The sequence below is a fragment of the Saccopteryx bilineata genome, chromosome 6 (genome assembly GCF_036850765.1).
Source record: "Saccopteryx bilineata isolate mSacBil1 chromosome 6, mSacBil1_pri_phased_curated, whole genome shotgun sequence".
NCBI lineage: Eukaryota > Metazoa > Chordata > Mammalia > Chiroptera > Emballonuridae > Saccopteryx > Saccopteryx bilineata.
The window spans coordinates 17,779,848-17,803,290 of record NC_089495.1 but is presented as its reverse complement, the minus strand read 5'-3'; the positions used below and the strand labels follow the sequence as shown (position 1 = coordinate 17,803,290).

Genomic DNA, 23,443 nt, shown 5'->3' with positions numbered 1-23,443 from the left:
TCAGTTACTACAAATGTCATGATCAGAGGCTCATAGAAACCTAACCCCATACTTTCCCTGGGGCGAGTTCAGTGTTCGTGGACACTTCAGAGAACACAACCACTGAGCATAACAAGAATTGACTGTAGAAGAAGATATTTTTTCAGTATGTAAAAATAGAAGTGTTTTCTTTATGTGTAAAAAGATTATTTTTTAAGCTATTATATCGCTAAAGTCCCAAATTTTTCTTGGGTTTTGCTGGATTAGGCTTTAGTTAAGTCATTTGTTAATGGCACTATTTATTATTTTTAATTTTGCTTTTTAAGATTTCATTTATTGATTTTAGAAAGAGTGGGAGAGAGAGATAGGATGGGGGTTGAGGGGAATGGGAAGCATCACCTTGCTTCTCGTATGTGCCTTGACTGGGCAAGCCCAGGGTCTTGAACCAGTGACTTCAGCATTCCAGGTCAATGCTTTATCCACTGCGCCACCACAGGTCAGGCTGCACTATTTGGTTTAAATATAAGCAAAACAAAATGAAAATTGAGTATTTTAAATATCCAAAGATACTCCTTGTAATCACCAAACGATGGTAGAAAAATAAAGCAGTTCCCTGGCCAGAACCGCTTTATTTTTTTCATAAAATTATTCTTGATTATGGTAAGACCTTCTGAATGCTAGATCATTTATGTCGGCTTTTAAACACATTCAGTACTAAAGATTTATTGGACGCCTACTATGTGCCAGCTCCATTGCTGAGCACCAGGAATCCGCACGTTGTGTGGACATGCTCCTGGCATTCCAGTCTACTTCCAGGGTCCCGCTTGGAAAATGATCCCTAATGAATGTCTGAGAGACGGTCACCCCCCTGCTCCTCATTCCTGTGAATGGTTTTAGTTCCAACAACAAGTATATTTGTAAAGAGATAACCAGAGTTTCCACTGGTGAATCTGCTGTCAAAGGCTATGGGTGAGATCTTGGGACCTGACTCAGTCTGACGGATGCTGCAGGATACTGAGCAGAAGGACCTTCCATCAGAAGGAGAATCCTGCCAGCAGCCCTGGGGTTTTACTGAGGGTCCATAACCCCCCACCTGCCACGCTAGACCGAGTCCTCGGACAATGCATACAATGAGAGAGGGTCACGCTGGTTTTGCGCTGAGATAGCCTGTGTTCTCACATAGATATTGTAAGGGTGACTTTAGACAGGTGTTCTGCTCTCGTGTTTATCTTCTCTGCAACGCTGGGATTACAATACCTTGAAGCAGGACTGTGGACGTGTTGTTTTGCGTGTTCCTGTAGTTGGTGCTCCTGTCTGTAGTAAAATATAACATCAGTGAATATGGTAGCTAACTTGTGCCAATTAACCTTCACTTTTTGGCATTTTAAAGGCTTTTTTTTTTTTAATTATTTATTTATTTATTTATTTTTACAGAGGCAGAGATAGACAGGGACAGACAGACAGGAACGGAGAGAGATGAGAAGCATCAATCATCAGTTTCTCGTTGCACGTTGCGACTTCTTAGTTGTTCATTGATTGCTTTCTCACATGTGCCTTGACCGCGGGCCTTCAGCAGACCGAGTAACCCCCTGCTGGAGCCAGCGACCTTGGGTCCAAGCTGGTGAGCTCTTTGCTCAAGCCATATGAGCCCGCGCTCAAGCTGGCCACCTCAGGGTCTCGAACCTGGGTCCTTCCGCATCCCAGTCCGACGCTCTATCCACTGCGCCACCACCTGGTCAGGCTCACTTTTTGGCATTTTAATAAAACTATTTAATAATTTATAAATCTGTAGCATGTTAACATGTTCAAGTAGTAGATTCAAAAGTCTATTTGATAGTTTTTTTGTCTCTTGCTTGCTACGGTTTACACACGTACTACCACAGTTTTTCTGCTTATGCACAACAAAATAGTGTCCAAAGTTTGAATAGCTTCTCCATATATATTCATATTCCGGTGAACATTTATTTTAATCTGATGCCATATGTTTTTTCTCAAAGTTTAACATTAAGTTGTGTATCTTTCTCCATATCTAAATTTAAGAAAAATTTTAAGCCAAAAAAAAAAAGTCTTACTTATCAAAGTAGGGGAATACTATCCCTTTGACAACACATTTCATTTTCTCCCTTTCTTTGTAGAATGGTCTACCTGATACCCAAGCCAAGTTCCATATCATGTTTTTATTCTTTGCTGCAGCTATGTTTTCTGTCAGCTTGTCTTCTCTGTTTGGCTATCATTGTTGGCTAGTCAGCAAAAATAAGTCTACATTAGGTGAGTATCCAACTATTGTAGTTCAAAGAACTTTAAATACATAAATAGATATTCGTCAAAAAAAAAAAAGTTGCCGTATGATTCAATGCCAGCGTATCCTGAAGTGGTAAAAAGCATGCCTGTTCCCCTACGCTGCTTTGTGGGATGTGACTTAGACACGAACAAATGCACTCATTCCCTGGATTTATTTGACTGTCCACCGTATGTAAAGCATTGTGTATATCAGGGGTCCCCAAACTGCGGCCCCCTGAGGCCATTCATCCGGCCCCCACTGCACTTCCGGAAGGGGCACCTCTTTCATTGGTGGTCAGTGAGAGGAGCATATTGACCATCTCATTAGCCAAAAGCAGGCCCATAGTTCCCATTGAAATATTGGTCAGTTTGTTGATTTAAATTTACTTGTTCTTTATTTTAAATATTGTATTTGTTACCGTTTTGTTTTTTTACTTTAAAATAAGATATGTGCAGTGTGCATAGGGATTTTTTAATAGTTTTTTTTATAGTCTTGTCCTCCAACGGTCTGAGGGACAGTGAACTGGCCCCCTGTGTAAAAAGTTTGGGGACCCCTGGTGTATATTCAGCGGTGAGCAAGGACAAAGCAGCCCAGTGAGGGACACAGAAAATCAATAAGCAGAAGTAAAAGTAATGACAACTCGCAAAGTGCTGTACAGGAAACAGACAGGATGTGGAGGTGTAAATGCAGGGCTGAGGGTGGCAGAAGGGCACCTGTATGGATACAGTGGTCGGGGAAGGTGCACCTCAGTAAAGCATAAGGAACCTACGAAGTCAGTCATGGAAAGAGCCAGAACATCTCAGGCACAGAAAACAGTATGTTCCAAAACCCCACAGAGGTAGGATGCTGCAAAAACATTGCTTAGAGAAAAATAAAGCTAGCTATGAATGCTTACATTAAGAGAGAAAAAATATCTGAAATCAATAACTTTAGACCTTAAGGAACTCTAGAAAGAAGAGCGGAGTTTGCCCAAAGCCAGCAAAAATTAGAAAACAGTAAAGATTAGAAAGGAGATAACAGATATAGAGAATTTCAAAATAGAAGATCAATCAAATCAATAGTTGGTTCTTTGGAAATAATAACTTTGACAAGCCTATAGCTAGAAAAGAAAAAGAGAGACTCAAAGCATGAAAATCGGAAATGGGCACTACTGATTTTATAAGGATAAAAAAGGATTACAAGAGAATACTATGAACAATTGTACATCACAAAATCGGATAACCTAGATGAAATGTACAAATATCTAGAAACATACAAACTACCAATCCGACTCAAGAAGAAATAAAAAGTCTTGAATAGACCAATAACAAGTAAGGAGGTTCAATCAGTACATCAAAAACCTCCCAACCAAGAAAAGCCCAGGACCAGAAGGCTTCACTGGTAAATTTTACCAAACATTTAAGAATTAACACTAACACTTCTCAAACTCTGTCAAAAATTGGAAAAGAAGGAAACACTTTCTAACTTACTCTGTAAGGTCAGAATAGCACTAATACCAAAGCAGGAGGAAGACATCACAAGAAAACTACAGAAGCCTTTGTGAACATAGATGCAAAAATCCTCGATAAAATACTAGCCAACCAAATCTAGCAGCATATTAAAAGGGCCATGTGCCATGACTAAGTAAGATTTAACCCAGAAATGAAGTGTGGTTCAATATTTAAAAAATCAATCTGTGGTAATATATTACAATAGAATGCAGGAAGAAATCCACGTGATTATCTCCACTGATACATAAAAAGTGTTTGACAAAATATAATACCCTTTTTTGATAAAAAAAAAAAAAACAACACACAACAAACTAAGGATAGAGAGCAACTTCCTCACTCTGATAAAGGGCTTTATGGGAATTCCACAGCTAATACGATACTCAGTGATGAAAAATGAAAACCTTCTCTTTAAGATCAGGAGCAAAACAAGGATTCCTTCTTTGACTGATGCTTTTAAAACTGTATTGGGAATTAGAGCTAGAGAAATTAACCAAGACAAAGAAACAAAGGCATCCAAATTGGAAAGGAAGAATCAAAACTATCCTATTTCACTGATGACATGATCTTATATATAGAAAACCTTAGTAAAATACACAGTTAAATCTTTTGTAAATAATAAATAACATCTGAAAAGTTATGTGACACAAGATCAATATGCAAAAAAGTTAGTTGTATTTGTATACTCTAGCAATAAACCATCCAAAAGGAATTACTAAAACAATTCCATTTACAGAAGTATCTAGAATAATAAAATACCTCAGAATAAATTTAATCAAGGAGGTCCAACACTAGGAGACGGAAACTACAAAGCACTGAGAAAAGACATGAGAGAAGACCTAGGTAAGTGGTAAGATTTCCCATGTTTATGCATTAGAAAACTTAATATTATTAAGATAACAATACTACCCCAAGTGATTTTCAGATTCAGTACAACTCCTGTTATATTTCAATGGCCTTTCTTGTAGAAATAGAAAGACTGATTTCCACATTTGTATGGAATTTCAGGGTTCCAACTAGCAAAACCAGTATCCACCAAAAAAAAAATAATAATAATAATAATAATAATAAAACAAAGTTCTTAATGTTTTCAGAACTTATTACAAATCTACAGTGATCAAAAAAGTGTGGTACTGGTACAGGATAGAGATATCAACCAATGGAATAAAACTGAGAATCCAGAACTAAACTTATACATCTTTGGCCAATTGATTTTCAACAAGTGTACCAAGATCACTCAGTGGGGAAAGAATAGTATCTTTAACAAAAATGGCACAAGGACAACTGGATAGCTACATGCAGAAGAATGAAATTGGTTTCCTACCTCACACCATATACAAAATGAATTTAGAATAGTTCAATGACCTAAATGGAAGAACTAAAACTATAAACTCTTAGAAGAAAACATAGGGATAAATCTTCAGGACCTCAAACATGGCAATGAATTCTTAGATATAACACCAAAAACATGAGCAACAAAAGAAAAAATAGATGAGTGGGAGACTATCAAAATAAAAATGTGCATCAAAGAATATTATCAAAAAAGTAAAAATATAATTATATATCTAATAAGAGCTGAGTATTCAGGATATATAAATTAATCTTACAACTCAACAACAAAAAGACAAACAGCTCAATTTCAAAATTGGCAAAGGATTTGAATAGACATTTAAAAAGAGCTCTCTAAAGAAAATATACAAATTACCAACAAACACTTAAAAATGTGCTCAGCATCATTAGTTATTAGGGAAATAAAAATAAAAACCACATTGAGGTACCATTTCATACCCACTAGGATGGCTATAATAATAATTTTTAAAAAACCGTTTTGGTGGGGATCTGGAGAATTTGGAACCTTTCACACATTGTTGATAGGAATATAAAATTATGCAGCTACCATGAAAACAGTTTGGCAATTCCTCAAAATGTTAAATATAGAATTACCGTATGAACCAGCAATTCAGCAATTCCACTCTTAAGTATGTACCCAAAAGAATGGAAAACAGACTCAACAAATATTTGTACAGCAATGTTCATAGCAGCACTATTTACATTAGCCAAAAGGTAGAAACCACCCAAATGGCCATCAAAGGATGAGTGGGTAGAAAAAACATGGTATATGTAGATACAGTGGAATATTATTCAGCCACAAGAAGGAATGAAAGACTGAAACATGTTATAAATACGTGACTGCCTAATGAGCATACGTTTTCCTTTGGGGTGATGAAAATATTTTGGGACTTAATATAGGTGGTAGTTGCATGCAATTGTGAATGTACTAAATGCTAATTAATTGTTCACTTTAAAGTGGCTAATTTTATGTTCTGTGAATTTCACCTCAATTTTTTAAAAAGCCTTATAGGAAAAGAGCTAGCAATGTTTGAGACACTACATGGTCGGGCATAGAAAGCTAAAAAACAAAAAATATACTTACTATGAGGTTTCATAAATTAGCAGGACTGTTATAATAGAGTCTTCTAGACTAAGGGTAGGAGTTTTGGAATACAACCAGAATGTTTAAGTCCTTATGATCTCAAAGGATACTTCAAACAATGAGATTCCATTATTATAATTATCAGTGAATATAAATTGTAGCCTACAGTCAATGAATGATCATTTTTAATATTTGGGTGAAATCTTATAGCAGATAGTGTTAGGGTGAAAATTGGTATAATAAAGTAATTTCTAAACCAAGTACCTTATTTCAAAATACATGTTGGACAATTAAATTTTAATTCATCAGTAGTAAATGTTTCTGGAAGCTTTTAACTTCTAAAACTTGTATATTGAACTTGTAACACCAAAAGGACTTCCTCTGGACAAGATGGCCCTCTCATTATACAAATATTGTATATAAAGCTGCATAACGTAGGGCAACAAATGCCAAGAATCTTGCAAACTGCCACATTTTTCACAGTACCTTGACTCGGCTAGTTTGAGTTTCCTTTTTTAAATGCTGGGCCAAGCTCATTCTTATGTTTATTTATATTCAATAAATAAGATGTTAGATTTTTGTCTCTCAGAAAACAGTGTGGTGTTACAGGAGGAACATTGGCGACCTTGTTCAGCTTTCATTCTGACATTTATTTCTATGTGATCTTGGGCCAGTCGAACAGCCTCCCTGACCCTCAGGTTCCGTGGGCAGAGAGGCGCAGCCAGATACAATGTGTGATTCTGCTTTGGCTCTTGGAGAGGACAAACCAGCTTTAAAGTTCCTTTTGGCTAGCTGGCCAGAAACGTATGCTTGGATGAGATAAAATTGTAATGAGATTGGAAAATGGAATTTATTGCCTGTAAGAGGCAAGTTGTAATTTATATGTAAAGTATAATCACATTTTGGTTAAAAAAAAAACTTTGTAGATTTGTGTATTTCTGTATCCATCCACCCATCTGTCTAAAAACAGATTTAGAAGATGTAAAGGTAAACCTTTACATTGATTGCTTGTTTGTATTTTCTAATTTTCTGCAAAACGTGCTGCTACGATAGCGAAAGGGTTAGTTAAAAATTACAATAAATATAACCATTTGATTATTTTAAAACAGAATAGGCGATCTGTATTGCTGAGCTTTTGGTGAGCACATAAGTACTCAGGGGGGTGAGCCATTGATTTTCAAGTTCCCTCATTTGATTCAATCACTTCTAATTGGACGGGTTACTAGTTGATATGCTCTGTGCTCATGTGATTGCCCGACTGTCTTTTGTAGAGGCATTTAGAAGTCCAGTATTTCGACATGGAACCGATAAGAACGGATTCAGCTTGGGTTTCAGTAAGAATATGCGACAGGTGTTTGGTGACGAGAAGAAGTACTGGCTGCTGCCCGTTTTCTCAAGGTATCTTGTTTTCAGGTTTTAAACTACTGAAAATCATCCAACAAGGGAACTCTATTATTCTGCATTCCTCTTTTTTAAAGTATGATTTTATGATTCACCATGACATCAATGTGAAAATCATGAACCCATCAACCACTTAAATAGACTGTGTTGTAACCAGTGTCTGATACATGTTCCGTCCATAGTATAACCTTGTTCTGCTTGCAGACATCAGCACTTTAAGAGTTCCTTTCTTTTGTCTTTTTATTGCTCAATTGTCAGTTTTTATTTTAATTATAGTCTAGGTGACGGCTGCTCCTTCCCAACTTGCCTTGTTAACCAAGATCCTGAACAACCATCTACTCCTGCGGGACTGAATTCAACATCTAAAAAGTAATTCTTTTTTTTTCCTATTTTACTTTTGAAAAACAAATTTTATCCTCATGTGTCCTTCAGTTCCATGTTTCTTTGAAAGAAAATTTTAAGAACTTAAAAGATCATGTACTACAATGGTTTCCACTTGGAATGAGGGACAGAGGGAAGTATCGGAAGCTTCCGTTATACTCGTACAATTTTGTTATTAATCTGGGTGGCAGGTAAACAGGTGTTCATTCTCTGTACGTTTTGGTTGACTAAAATATATTATGGTTTTTTAAAAAATATATAGTGCTTATTTAACAGGAAAAAAAAAAGTAAGTCCAAATTCGCTCCCCTGGGGATCAGGTGAGCAGATCCAGGTAGACTTGCCCTCTGACCCTTCAGGCCCCTCCTGTGGTCACTGTCATGAAGAGAGCAGAAGACTTCCCCGGGTCAGGCCTTTGGAGACCCGACATCCCAGACACAGGCGTGGCAGCTCGTTAGCAGTGTGCACCGTGCGCTGTAGTGCTCTTTCAAGACCTCTCAGCACCCTCTGAGCCTTAGTGCTCTTTCAAGACCTCTCAGCACCCTCTGAGCCTTAGTTCTCTTTCAAGACCTCTCAGCACCCTCTGAGCCTTAGTGCTCTTTCAAGACCTCTCAGCACCCTCTGAGCCTTAGTGCTCTTTCAAGACCTCTCAGCACCCTCTGAGCCTTAGTGCTCTTTCAAGACCTCTCAGCACCCTCTGAGCCTTAGTGCTCTTTCAAGACCTCTCAGCACCCTCTGAGCCTTAGTGCTCTTTCAAGACCTCTCAGCACCCTCTGAGCCTTAGTGCTCTTTCAAGACCTCTCAGCACCCTCTGAGCCTTAGTGCTCTTTCAAAACCTCTCAGCACCCTCTGAGCCTTAGTGCTCTTTCAAGACCTCTCAGCACCCTCTGAGCCGCTTCTGTGGAGAGAGGAGGGAAGGGCTCTTGGAGATTCCTCATCTGGAATCCTCTGCCCGTGCTTTCCGGCTGTTTTGGCTGCAGTCTATCAGGAATTTAAGGAAGATCTGAAATTTGATTTTGACTTTGCTGCTTAACTGGCAAAAGGCAAAACTACTTACACTTTTAAAATGCTCTGCCTATATGAATGTTTCTGTTTTAAACATGAATTTTTATGTCTTTAAGACAGAGTTAATAGATTGTCCATGCTTCTACTATTTAATGAAATCCAATAGCAAAAGCATAACAATAGGAGCATTCCGAGCTGAATGGGAGAGATTGTTGTGGCTGGCAGAGTGGCTTGCCCACGGCACCCGTGCCTGTACTTCCCGGCTAGGGTGTGTTTCTATTTTTATTTTTATTTATTGTGTTTACATAGATTCTAGTGTCCTCCCGAATGCATCCCCCCTCCCCCGTATTCCCCACAGCAGCCCCCGGCCCCCTCCCCGCAATGCCCTCCCCCTTTCCCTCCAGGATTAGCTTTCCTGATCTCTATAACGCTGTTGTGTGTATATAATTTCACCAATCTCTTTCCCTTTTCTGCTCCCTTCCTATCACCCCCTTTCCTCTCTGTCTGCTTTCTCTCTGGACCCATTGACCCCGCCTCTGACTCTATTCCATTCCTCAGTTCATATTGTTTATTGGATTCCTCAAGTGAGTGAGGCCATATGATATTTTTCTTTCTCTGCCTGGCTTACTTCACTCAACAGCTTCCAGGTCCCTCCATGTTGTTGTGTTTCTGACTGCTGGCAGTCCTTCCTCCTGGGGAACCTGGTGTGAGCCCAGAGTGGTCTCCAGGCAGTGATCCTGGCAGCCAGTCCAAATTGTTTTCAATTGTCATGAGATGACACTGATTAGCCACCCCACCCCTTGAGGGAGCTCTGTGCAGACCAGACTCTGTCATTTGATGAGAAGGCCATTTTAATGTGTTCCACAGGGACATTCAAAGGCACACAAGATGCTGTGATTATTGGCTTGAATATGTGAATGGTTTTTCTTCTACCTTGGTGCAGGAAATCTAATTTTGATTAGTTACTTGTTATGTTTTCATAGCTTTTATAAAAAGTTAATGGTAGTTTTCAATATTGTTCTTATCTTCATGGAGTGGTTTTTGTAGTTTAAGACTATTAGGGTTTTAGAGACAGTATGTCTCCCACCCAGTGCACCGGGGGATTGAGGGAGATCCCAGGAGGCATTGTTCCCCAGCTAGGTGGTCTTGAAGAGGTCCAGTACCCAGGCTTCTCCTCTTTTCCTTTAACTGTTGAGATTGGAGTATGACAGCTAAACTTTTATACAGAATTGTATAGTTTGCCCTGATTCACCCAGATGCAATGTCTGTGGTTAATGCTGGTGTCTCCTCTGTGCTCGTGACCTCCCTCCTTCTCCCATGTGCTCGGGCCAGAAACTCGGGAGTCCTAGACATCTCTCTGTCGGTTACCTTTAATTACCTCGTTTGCAAACCCTGTCAGACTCACCCGCTGAACGCACCTCTGTCACTTCTCACGTGCATTGTTTCCCTTCTTCTGAATTGATCTTCCTGATGCCGCTTCCGCCCAACTGCGGTCAGCATAATCCTTTTAAAACACAGGTCAGATTTTGTCCCTTTTATGTTCAAAGACCTCCGTTGATTTCCCGTCTTACTCAGAATAAAGACTAATGAGTGTCCTTACCTTGTCCTATCTGCTTGGCCCAGTACCTCTCTGATGGTAACCCTTTCCACGTTACTGCTGGTCACCCTCCTCGGGCACACAGATCTTGGTTGTTCCTCAGATATACCAAGCGTGTCCCTATTCAGTGCCTTCGTGCTTGCTAACTCCTCTTCCTAAGTGTTCTTTCTTCAGAATTCTGAGTGGACGGTGCCTTCTCTTCATTCTCTTTCTACTCAGATGTAACTTCACAATAGAGGCCATCTTTGAGAAACCTTTGTAAAGTAGTGACCTACTCCACCACTTCCTTGTACACTTTTTTTTATTGTCATAGCTCGTATTGTCACCTGACTTAATCTATATTTATTTACTTATTCTTTTTTTTTTAATTAAGTGAGAGGCAGGGAGGCTGAGAGACAGACTCCAGCATGTGCTCTGACCGGGATCCACCTGGCTCTGCCCATCTGGGGCTGCTGCTCCATTGCTCAGCAACTAAGCTCTTCTTGGTGCCTGAGGTGGGAGGCCATAAAGCCATCCTCAGCACCTGGGGCCAACCTGCTTGAACCACTTGAGCCATGGCTACCGGAGGGGAAGGAGGTGGATGGGTAAAGAAGCAAATGGTTTCTTCTCCTGTGTGTCCTGACTGGGAATCGAACCCAGGACATCCACACACTGGGTCAATGCTCTACCACTGAGCAAACCAGCCAGGGCCTTAAAATAGTATAATTTATAATAAAATTCCCTTACCTCCTAAAGTCTAAAATGGAGGCCCAGTCTCCATATTAAAAATGGAGATTTGCCAGAGTTAAAGATTGTCATCTTATTGTAATAGAAAGAAGGAAAAGAACTGAAGAGAGGACAGTTTTCTCATTGTGAGTCTGTGTGACTTAATCCTTCCTGTATTCCCCAAGTCTTCTTGGGTAACTCCTACAATTATTTTGTGCCACAAGCGATTTGAGTTCCATACTTTGAGCAACATTCACATTAACACTGTCAAGAGAGTGAATGGGATGATTGTGATGACAATTATTATTCTTCAGTCCCGAAAACCATCAATTTCCTGCAAAGCCATTGCGAGAGTCCCAGAGCCATCTTCTTACTGATTCTCAATCTTGGACAGAGAGCAGCACAAACCCGGGAAGAGACAAAGCTGGTAAGTTTCAATATATTTTCTTTTTAAAAGGTTCAAGTAGTGAAAAAAATTTTTCATTATATCACCTATTGAATTTTTCTTGCTTTGAAGTCAGACTTCTAGTGTAAATTCAGAATTATTTTCAGGAACTTCTATTTGCATAGTACTTTGATTAATGTCTGTGAACTCTAGAAAACCATTTTGTGAAAGATAGATCTACATTGTATTTTTCATCGTTTAAAGAACCAAATCCTTGTTACTGCATATTAAATGAGAGAAATAAGCTCAAAGTGCATTTTTTTTAAAAAAAAATAGACAAATGTAATCACTTCAGATAAAAGTTTGAAAGATATCTGCTGTAAAAGATCTCAAATTATGCAGTTTTTTACTGTAGGATTTCTATGCAATCTCAGAATGTCAAGATAAAGTAATTCTGGCCTGATCTGTGGTGGCACAGTGGCTAAAGTGTCGACCTGGAATGCTGAGGTCACCAGTTCGAAACCCTGGGCTTGCCTGGTCAAGGCACATATATGGCAGTTGATGCTTCCTGCTCCTCCCCCTGTCCTATCTCTTTCCTCCCTGTCTCTTTCTCTCTCCTCTCTCTCTAAAAGCGAATAAATAAAATCTTAAAAAAAAAGGATAAAGTAATTCATAATTGCCGTAACTTTAGCTATTTTATTATTATTATTATTGTAGATTTTAATATTTTGATTGCTTGATTAGCAACTACCAAGCAAAGCTTTGTAGTCAGACAGACCCGATGTCAGATCCCAATTTGGGCCCTTAATTAGTATGTGATATTTGTTGTTACCTAACCTCTTAGACTTCGCTTCCCTATCTTGAAAAATACTACTTATTCCTCAGGGTTGAGAAGAGTTAAAGAACACAATGTGATCACCCCTGCAGGTGTGAGTAAATGTGTGTGGTGTCCCTAGTCAGGAAAACGAAACCACTCATCCACCTCTGAGACAGCCCGTCACCAGGTCGACTAATTGAATTCCTCACTCCTTTCCCCTTCATTTGTAGCCTTTTCCTCAAACTCTCTCCTAGGGCTGCTTACCTTTGGCTCACTGCACTGTATTTACTCGTTTGGTAATGGTGAAAAACAAATGGATTGTCCCGATTAAAAATTCTAAGGTTTTTATTTAATATGATTGGTTATATTCTCCTAAAAATATCAGCTTAAAAAAAAAAGTCTTGTTCCTAAAAAATATATACAGGATGGGGCAAAAGTAAGTCTGCAGTTATTCATATGGAAAATAATATACTTATTAATAAACAATAATTCAAGAATAAAGTCTATTTTGCGTACTCCGAACTGTTGACCTGCTTTTGCCCCACCCTGCACATGCCCTCGGAAGACCCCCACCCACTGCGTATTCATGATTTGGTCTTTTTTCACTTCAAACCTGCCCTGTCATTTCTCGATCTCTGGGTAGAACGAGGCATCAGCTAAACAAAAAGGGATGAATGACACCTGTTATGTTAGCCCTTTGAATTTATCAGGTTCCTCAGAGGCAAAGAAGTGCTGTGTAGATTCGGGTCAGTTTTTTTGCAGGGTGGAGAGACAAAGAGCTCTTTCTTCCAGAAGGGATTTTATGTCTCATCTTAAAGTTCTGCATTAACATAGAAATGATTTCTTGGTTTTTAATATGCTATTATTTGGCATGTTAGATTATTTTTTGTTACTTTGATAGATGAATGAGCCACTGAAGTTTAAAGGATGATGTAAAAGAAGAGAAACATGAGAAGCATGAGATGAGGGAGGGCTCAAAGATTAGTTTGACTAGAATGAGGTAGGCCAATGAAGAATTAGTTAACGATGATTTCTGATGGCACAAGAAGTGCCAGGTTTAATGTATCTTTCATGTTTTTGTTCACACCACAATTTCCTCACACCACACCATGCACAAGGCACCTTTGAGAGTTTCCATGGGGGAATTCAAGTCCCTGCCTGTTTGTTCAAAAGTAACCCCAAAATGCTAATTCTGTCCTTTCTTGAAGGTATGAGCAATCCTGCATTAACCATGGAGAATGAGACTTAACTCTTCAAACAAAAATTCATATTTTACGAAAGTAAGTTGTTTCCCTTTATTGTTATGTTTTATATTTTTAACACTCTTCTGGTTCTCTTTGGGCAGATTGTTTCCATAAACATTATTATTTGTTTTTGAGTGATTCATATTAAAAGATGTGGTAACTGACCTTTGGAATTGCATTAGTTGTGCTGGAGACCTCTGGCATGGACCTAGCTTTAGATTAGCTAGTATTTAGGTTAACTCGATAAAAATTAGTTTTTTGTTTTGTTTTGTTTTGTTTTTTGTATTTTTCCGAAGTTGGAAACGGGGAGGCAGTCAGACAGACTCCCGCATGCGCCCGACTGGGATCCACCTGGCATGCCCACCAGGGGGCAATGCTCTGCCCATCTGGGGCATCGCTCTGTTGCATCCAGAGCCATTCTAGCACCTGAGGCAGAGGCACAGAGCCATCCTCAGCGCCCGGGCCAACTTTGCTCCAATGGAGCCCCAGCTGCGGGAGGGGAAGAGAGAGACAGAGAGGAAGGAGAGGGGGAGGGGTGGAGAAGCAGATGGGCGCTTCTCCTGTGTGCCCTGGCCGGGAATCGAACCTGAGACTCCTGCAGGCCAGGCCGACACTCTACCACTGAGCCAACCAGCCAGGGCCAAAATTAGTTTTTGATGAAAAAAACTTTATTTTTATAGTAATACATTAAATGTCAAGGATTGATCCTAAAGTATTGCAGTTTACACAATTGTCTTGTCATTTCATAGGATTGTATAATTTTAAAAAAGTTTTCTATCCTTCAGGATATACAATGGTCATGATCATCCAATAGCAGATTCTTACCAGGTCTAAGTACAAGATAATTCTGTCTTGTTAGTATAAACCTTCTACTCTTATTTTTGGTCACAAAAAAACACACAAAACTTGTACTTCAAAATCAGTTTCTTTAATATATAAGCCTACATATAATATATATTGTAAGCCTACAGTCAATAGAAAGATATAATCAAGAGCCCCTTTGGTACAAAGCCATAAATATCTAAACAAAACAAACAACTATATGTTCCTTTATGATAAACACAAATATAAAGAGTTGAACATTAAAGTTATCAAGACAACTCTATTCTCTTTTTACAAAACTTCAATCTAGAATCGCAAGTCTAAGAGAAACAAGACAGCAACATCTAAAACAAAATTATTTATGTCAGAATACTTCATGGATATCTGAGGTTTTGTTTGTTTGGTTTTTTAACCCATTTTAATCCTCAAAATCATTTTTAAAAATTTTTTGTCATTCGCTTGGTTTTGGTTTTAATGAGTATTTAATAACAGCAAAATACTGATCTGACAATCTCGCCTTTGACTGTTTTGGTTTTGGATAACTGTATATGATGGAATAGTAGATCAGATCAATCGTAGTTAGGGTAGTGAAAATGTAATCTTTTGGTTAAAGAAAAAGAAGCAATATTGAATTTCTGGAAAACATTCTTGAAATGTAACTATGAATAAACAAATATGAATCACTAACCAATACTACAAATATCTTACAGCACATGAAGCTTCACAGGGTGTTGTTTTGTTTGTTTGTTTTAGTATTTTGAATTATCAGTGATAATCATCAATGTTTGTGAGGTCATGTGTTAAATGTTTTACGAGTTTACACAGTAACATTGTGTTGTGTAGATGTCCCAGGATTTTGACACAGATGACTGTTGTTTGTTCACCATTATTCTGGTACTATGTGTTGCACACTACCAGACACATAGTAGGTTCTGAATAAGCATTTTGTAAGTAAGTGATAAAATAACATTGTTATAATTAAAAATCTCACAAAAACTTGATTTCATTACATTTGAATATAAGACATTAATGGTCAAAACGACCAAATGGCAGTGTGAATTAGCTGCATTGACATTAAAAAGAGAGCCCTGGCCGGTTGGCTCAGCGGTAGAGCGTCGGCCTAGCGTGCGGAGGACCCGGGTTCGATTCCCGGCCAGGGCACACAGGAGAAAGCGCCCATTTGCCGCGCCTTCCTCTCTGTCTCTCTCTTCCCCTCCCGCAGCCAAGGCTCCACTGGAGCAAAGATGGCCCGGGCGCTGGGGATGGCTCTGTGGCCTCTGCCTCAGGCGCTAGAGTGGCTCTGGTTGCAACATGGAGATGCCCAGGCTGGGCAGAGCATCGCCTCCTGGTGGGCAGAGCGTCGCCCCTGGTGGGAGTGCCGGGTGGATCCCGGTCGGGCGCATGCGGGAGTCTGTCTGTCTTTCCCTGTTTCCAGCTTCAGAAAAATGAAAAAAAAAAAAAAAAGAGATTTTCTGCTGTAGTGTTTTTCATTCTATTGATATAACCAGTGACAGTAAAATATTTCTTCAAAAATTTTTGAATTTTCCTAAGGTAGCTAATATTCCAAATAGTTTTAAAAATAGTCTTTCTGTTTATGTCTCAAACTTACAATTCTTTCAATGCACATTTATATTGAACAATATTATCCGATATTGATATGCTTAATTATATTACTAAATGATATGTTCATATTCTGTTTTTGAACTACATTAGTAAATGATCTGTGGCCTTTTAATAAAATATTTCTTCATCAGCACATGTCCCAGATAGTTATGTGCCTAGACCCATATAGTACTAAAGTTGAATTTAGCCTATCCAACCTTCCCCCTTAAAAATGATAAACAAAAAATGCTGTGCTTCTATGCACATGAAAATTCAAACTTATTTTCCTAAGTCTCCCTTCTCATTTAGGTGGCCTCCTAAATAACTAATGGCCTCAGACAAATGCAGAACTAGTAACAAAGAATCTTGCCACTCAAATTGCATAGGATCCCAAAGTGGTATCACTAGCTTCACTTGAGAGCTTAAGGGGAAGAGAGTTTTGGACATTACTCTAGTCCTACTGAGTCAGAATCTTTATCTTCTGCATTCTAACAAAATCCCCTGGTCTTGCATATGCACATTATTATACTTTGAGAAGCATTCAATGTATGCCTACATTGAATGTCAAGGCCTACATTCAAGAACACATCTACTGAGCCTCCTAGTATAGAAAACATTTAATTTTGAATAAGGGGGATGTTATGGCAACAAACAGTGAGCTGTTTGTTGAATGAATGATTTTGTTGTTTGTTTGTTTTTAGTAGTTAACAATAGTTTCATGTTTTCTGTTTCATTTCAAGGTATCATTGCTGTAGTCGGACATGGAGAAGGCTTCCCACAGGAAGGCACCATCGCCCCATCATTCCCATTTCCCTTTGGCTGGATATGCAGACTATGATTCCTTCTCTCCAAGCTGTTGCATAAGACATCACACTTTTAATTCAAGATACAGACTGTTTCAACTAACACAAATTCCTATTAAATGTTAAAAATGATTATGCTTTATGGATCAAGGACAAAAATATCTTCTATCATAAAAACTTTGAGATAATAATAATTGAGTAGCACAATTTATCACAGTTCTCATCCAGAAAATTAAGATGGAGATACTGAGATTTAAAAGATTTCCAGTCACATGATAAGATTGATTCGTGAAACCTGTTAGTTACCTGTGAAAATGTGGAGCTAGCCAGTCCTGACTTCTGGATTGCTTCTGATGTGAATCTAGCTTCAGAACCAACTGAATTCATTACAAATTCCAAATGACCTACAGTTGAAGATCACCACCCATTTTTTGTTAGACTAATTCTAGTTATAAAATAAGTATGATCATTGAAGCTCAAACTCACTGATAAGCAATTGAGTAGAAAATATTCATCAGAATGAATACTACTACATCTGAAATATATTTTTCATCTTATAATCTTAACTTGGGGGGAAATCATGAAAATTGGTTTATTTATGATTTTTTTAGCCAATTTGGCTTTTTAAAACATTTTGTGTTTTTCTTTGATTGAACATAGCAAAAATTTATTTCTGTAAAGAATTCCTGATGGGTCAGCAGATTAATCCTTCATTTATATCTATAATATTTCTGTGTCCTTTCATTGAAAGTATGATAAACTATATAGTTCCTCATCTATTAAGATTAAATAATGCAAATCATCAAAAAACTATATAATTTTGGAAATCTAGTTCAACCTAAATGGCGTGCTGTTTGGAAATGAGTTTTCAGATAAACTAAAGTGGTGTGTTTGTTGATGCCAAAATGTTAGGCTTCAGTAAATATACTAAGAAGCTCTTGTGCCTTGTACGCACTATTTAAAAACAAAAGTTTGATTTACTCTTTTTTAATTTGTTGGAGTGTAAGTTTTGTAAATGTTAGTGATTAGAATAAGCTGTGTACATGTTTTCGGTACCAATTTTCAGAATTTAAAGCAGATTACCTTTTAAAACTACACAGCTAAGGAAACTGGTATTTAATAAAAGAAAAAAATGGTATTAAACTTTTCAAAATCTGAGTTGGACAAAAATTCAACACAAAATAGGTCAGAAGGCAAGAGGATAATGGAATAATAACTGCTCCTTGTAATTACTCATCCTTGCAGAATATCCAGTTTTATATTAAATGAGTTCATGGAAGAACCACTATCAGTCCAGGCCATTTTATAGATCATTGGAGTGCAATTATTTGAACAATAGCATGGCAATTTTTTTGAGATGTTTTTAAAGCTAAATATTTTAATCTGACAATCTGCTTCAAAAAATTTCATAAGATATATATTTACTTTTAACTTAAAGCATTTTTTGGTCATCATTTTCATTACCTGAAGTGCCAGGTTGGAACCTATAGCTACTGCTAAAGTCTTAAGGGCAACAACATCACGTGATGTTATTAAGAAGTATATGCAGCCAAATAGTTTTCAAAGCACAGTACTAGAGCTGTTTGTATTGGAACAAGATTGTTAGGTGTTCCTCTTGTCAAACTAGAAGCTAGGGAAAAAAGAGAGATTTTTATTCTTTACCTTGCTAGAGTACTGTTAATCGTTTCCCCTTTAGGTCTTTCATGTAATTATTGAAGTACATAACTCAATACACATTAGATTCAGATTTGAAAACATTTTTAAAAATAAATTTTTAAAATTAAGTTGTAATGGTTCCCTTTTTGTTTCGTACAGTGAATAATGTTTAATGGGGTTTTGTTTGTTTAGTTGGGGGGAGGTTATAGTTCTAGGGGTTTATAATTTCTGGAGATGGCATATCTCATTAGGTAGCAGTATAAATTTTACTTGAGTGAATAAAGCATCATCAAATAGATCTACATTTTGTACATACTTATAACATGTACCTATAAGTTAACTATTTGCCATTGTTCAGTGAAAGAGGGTTTGTTTTTATCAGAGATAATCTAATGAAAAATTGCATCTGAATACAACGAGACTTTCAAGGAAGTGCTTATCCACGAATTCCCTCCTGTACTGCTGTAATAAAGTCTGGTTGATCACCTTTATTAGCTGTCTATATGAAGTTGCCTTTGCACTGACAATCTGCAATTGCTTTTCAGATACACTTTTTCTAATGGTCTACTTAGCTACTCTAAGCAAAACTCACGTCTACTACATGGTCATCACATAGGTATTTGAAGAGATGTATAACAGGGTGAGGTAATTACTCATTAGTGAAATGAGTCTGATCACAACTGGAACACACTGTAAGACTCAAGTTCAGTGTAATCAACAGACAGTATTGCACAGGTGAAATATGGCACGTTTGACAAAACTGTCTTCACTAGGAAAATCAAATACAAAGGATTAATAAACCATATTCATAAAAATTTAAGCTAACAATCATTTGATTCGTGCTCAAAAGACCCTGTGAAAAACTGTTACTCCATTATATTATAAACTAGCAAATTTTCCCTATTTTGAAATATACATGTAAACTTGCTGAGCGGACTCTGAAGTTACACAATATCTTTGGTGTACACATCGTGTCACCCAATGTTTACTTGTAAAAGTGCTAGCTCTGTTATTTTCAAACTCAGAAACATATATGAACGACATAAATCTACAGCAAATCCACTTGCCTGTAAACCATGATAACGTATTCGGTACGATCATCCCACCTACCCCCATGCTACAAATTCTAATCTGCTAACATTTTGCCCAGTGACACATTTGGACAATGGATTTGCACAGATAATATGTCTCTGTTATCTGTGAAACCCTTCTGCAGAAAACTTCTGCACTCCTTTCCCACATGCTTAAGACAATTTAGAACAGTGGTAGTCAACCTGGTCCCTACCGCCCACTAGTGGGCGTGCCAGCTTTCATTGTGGGCAGTAGTGGAGCAACCAAAGTATAAATAAAAAGATAGATTTAACTATAGTAAGTTGTTTTATAAAGATTTATTTTGCCAAACTTAGCGAAAATCTGACATAAAGTACTTGGTAAGTAATTATTATTATACGCTTTAACTTGCTGTAACTCTGCTTTATAAATTTTATAAAGTAAAGTTACTTCCCTACTTTATAAATCACCATTACTGTGGAACCGGTGGGCGGTTAGAAAATTTTACTACTAACAGAGATACAGAAGTGGGCGATGGGTATAAAAAGGTTGACTACCCCTGGGTTAGAACATATTTCCTCTTCCTTGTAGAAGCAGACCACTTTATACACCTTAAATGTTTCTTTTACACAGATGTCTCTAGAATCTTTTTAAACCTTGTCTCAGTAAAAGTCAAATTCTTTCATTAATATTTTAGCAATTTGATCATGTCACTCAAAGCTTCAAACACTTGCTAACATTAAAGTTTTTGATTTTAAAACTAAGCAATCTGTTCCCCCACTAAGTTTCCTTTAGAATTTGTTACCAAAATCTTAGTTTGTTGCACAGGAAATCGTTATACTTTATAATGGTCCAAACCATGCACTATTCTTTTCTCTTTACCATGATTGGCTTTGTTATTCTTTTATCATTTCTATCATGTGGGCATCACTGAAGGAATGAATTCAAGTAGGCTATTTCAAAGAAACTTCCGTGAATCAAAATTATGAATTCCCCAACATAGTAGGAGACTGTTAAAATAGGTGTTTTCTTTCTATCTTCAAACAAGAAGATGCTCTACCATAATACAATCTAGGCTTAGACCTCAATCTCTGGCACCCTTAAATTGTTCTTATACCAACAGAAAGTTCAAATACCATAGTCTGGGCAATGTCAATAGACTTGAAACCACTTGCAGGCCTTTTTTACTGAGGGAAAGTGACAGCAAAAATAAAACTAGTGACAATGCCCAATGATAGACCTTTGATGTTCTTGTTCATAGACAGTATTCAGTAGTTCTGTATTGTTAGTCTACAGTTGGGAAAAGGGGATGACTGTTAAGATTATTCACCTGTTGAGTTGAATTATATTCTGAGTACCATTTAAACCAAAAGGGGCTATTTATAAGTGACTTAACCTGAAAATTTTTATTTATTGATTTTAGAGAGGAAAACATCAATTTGTTATTTCATTTAGTTATGCATTCACTGGTTGATTCTTCCGTGCCCGTAGCAGGAATTGAACCTGCAACCTTAGCATATCAGGACGGTACTGAGCTACCCAACCAGAAACTTTAAGTGACTTTAAAGTCTGGTTTTGCTACATGATGGAGCTCATTGCTCATGAAGGACATACTATTTCATGATTTGTTGCATCTTCCAAGAATGGTTTAACAGCGTGAGAAGCTCAATCGTGACCTGAATTTTATTAATATTTAATAGTTGACAGATAATAGAAAGGCTTAATTAAATTGAGAAAAAAGATCATGCACCAATATAGAATTCTGTTGATGCTGAATTAAAGAACCGATATCATGGGTAGCTTCAGTTGTTTTTCAGCTATGAATATAAGGCTACTGTCAGTTTAGATTCCACATCCTTTTCTTATCAGTATGTATAGTCCTCTAAAGCCTAGGGTTGAAAGCATCTTAAATGAGCTAACCAAACATTTGTGTGAAAGTTGAATATTAAAATGACCTTGATTACATAACTAATCTTAGTGTAATATGCAAACATATTCTCAAGTTCTTTAGGCAGGAAGCTGACAATGTGGATGAGTTCCAGAACAGTCACGAAGGTTGACTGAAGGAAAGTCTGTATACATACATTGAGCTAAAGCACGATTTTATTTACGATTTCTACATGACCTTCGCAGCAATAAAAAGACACCAGCTAACAATGAATGTTAATTCTGGTTTAGAACAAAGGTGTATGACACAAGTGAAATGGATCCCTGTAAAACCAAAAGATCTTAATACATTTTCACAGGTTTTTACATGTGACCAACTATTTTCTGCTCCATGCATATTTTACCATCAATTGCATCACATCTTAGTAGATTCCCCTTCAGGCTGTACTGACTTACTAGCTTCTCAACTTCTTGAGTTGTTACATAGATATTAATAGAAACTAATTTTTTTCAGTCACTTCAAACTTGCCATTGATTTCCCAGAGAGTAAGAGTAGGTCAGTACTGACTCATTAAGAGCCAAAGAAAAACACTTAAAATCATTTGTCTTGTTCTACAACTGTTGATTTTGTGTACAGTGCCCTCACTCTTCAACTATTCTCATGAAAAAGCTAATAGTTGTTTTGTTTTTTGTCTAGACACATTTCTTTGGGCTACTGCATTTAAAAAAAATGTGATACAGGCCTGACCAAGCAGTGGCATAGTGGATCGAGTGTCGGACTAGGATGCAGAAGACCCAGGTTCGAGACCCTGAGGTCGCCAGCTTGAGTGTGGGCTCATCTGGTTTAAGCAAAAAGCTCACCAGCTTGGACCCAAGGTTGCTAGCTCAAGCAAGGGGTTACTCGGTCTGCTGAAAGCCCACGGTCAAGGCACAAATGAGAAAGCAATCAATAAACAACTAAGGTGTCGCAACGAAAAACTGATGATGCTTCTCAGCTCTCTCCATTCCTGTCTATCTGTCCCTATCTATCCCTCCCTCTGACTCTCACTCTGTCCCTGTAAAAAAAAAAAAAAAAAAAAAAAGTGATACAAGTCACCATCAGTAAATGGCATTGCTTGGCTAACAGATGGGTAACTTGTAAACAGTCTTTGGTTATAGCCATATTTTCATTTTTTTAGTTCTATTAAGAAACGATGCTGTGATGAGTTATGCTATTTTAAAATTTTGAATTCTCCTGACTGTTGCTTTCCCATGTGTTGAGAATATTCTGATGAAGTTGTCAACATGTTGTATTTTTTAGCAAAGTTATAGTGTCATTGCATGAGAAACACATTTTACCATATCATTTGATAATATTTCAATGTGCCTTAAAAGCACACCATTCAAAGTGCACTTTTCTTGTTCTGACACAAAGGGTGTGAATTAATAAGGGAAATAATAAAATATTGTGGTGTACTCCAAATGCTGTTAGGTCCTATATCTACACCACTGACTTTGTAGCAAACCAGGCAGAAATGTGAAATGAAGAGAATGTCATAGGCAGTTCTGTAGCAGCTACTCTGCCTCCCCACTGCAGTGCAGAGGTGGTCACAGGACATAAATGAGTGTGACTACATTCTGAAACAACTTTATTTATAGAGACTAAAATTTAACTTCATATAATTTTCACATGTCAGGAAATATTTTCTTCCCAACCATTTTAAAACTGTAGAAACCATTATCATCTAACTGTCCACAGAGACAGGCAGCAGGCTGGCTTGGGTCTGCAGGCCAGTTTCCTGATCTAGTATATTTAACAGAGTACGCTTAGTTCAGAATTAATGCCTCAGGAGCACTAAAAATGTATCAGCGAAGTATCTTTTATCCAAAAGCTAGATTTAGTAAAGGTCTTAAGGTTCCTCTTCTAAAA

The 23,443-nt window shown here is 37.6% G+C and overlaps 1 protein-coding gene across 1 annotated transcript in view; it reads left to right on the top strand.

Annotated features, from left to right (window-relative positions):
• The window catches only part of ZDHHC2 (zinc finger DHHC-type palmitoyltransferase 2), a 65,761-nt gene extending 46,673 nt beyond the window's left edge, over nucleotides 1-19,088 (top strand). The window contains exons 8-13 of the mRNA XM_066235517.1: nucleotides 2,115-2,247; nucleotides 7,453-7,579; nucleotides 7,859-7,951; nucleotides 11,583-11,695; nucleotides 13,679-13,750; nucleotides 16,879-19,088. Of these exons, the coding sequence (XP_066091614.1) occupies nucleotides 2,115-2,247; nucleotides 7,453-7,579; nucleotides 7,859-7,951; nucleotides 11,583-11,695; nucleotides 13,679-13,719 (507 nt within the window). The 3' untranslated portion in view covers nucleotides 13,720-13,750; nucleotides 16,879-19,088. The remainder of the gene's footprint in view (nucleotides 1-2,114; nucleotides 2,248-7,452; nucleotides 7,580-7,858; nucleotides 7,952-11,582; nucleotides 11,696-13,678; nucleotides 13,751-16,878) is intronic.
• The last annotated feature ends 4,355 nt before the right edge of the window (nucleotides 19,089-23,443 follow it).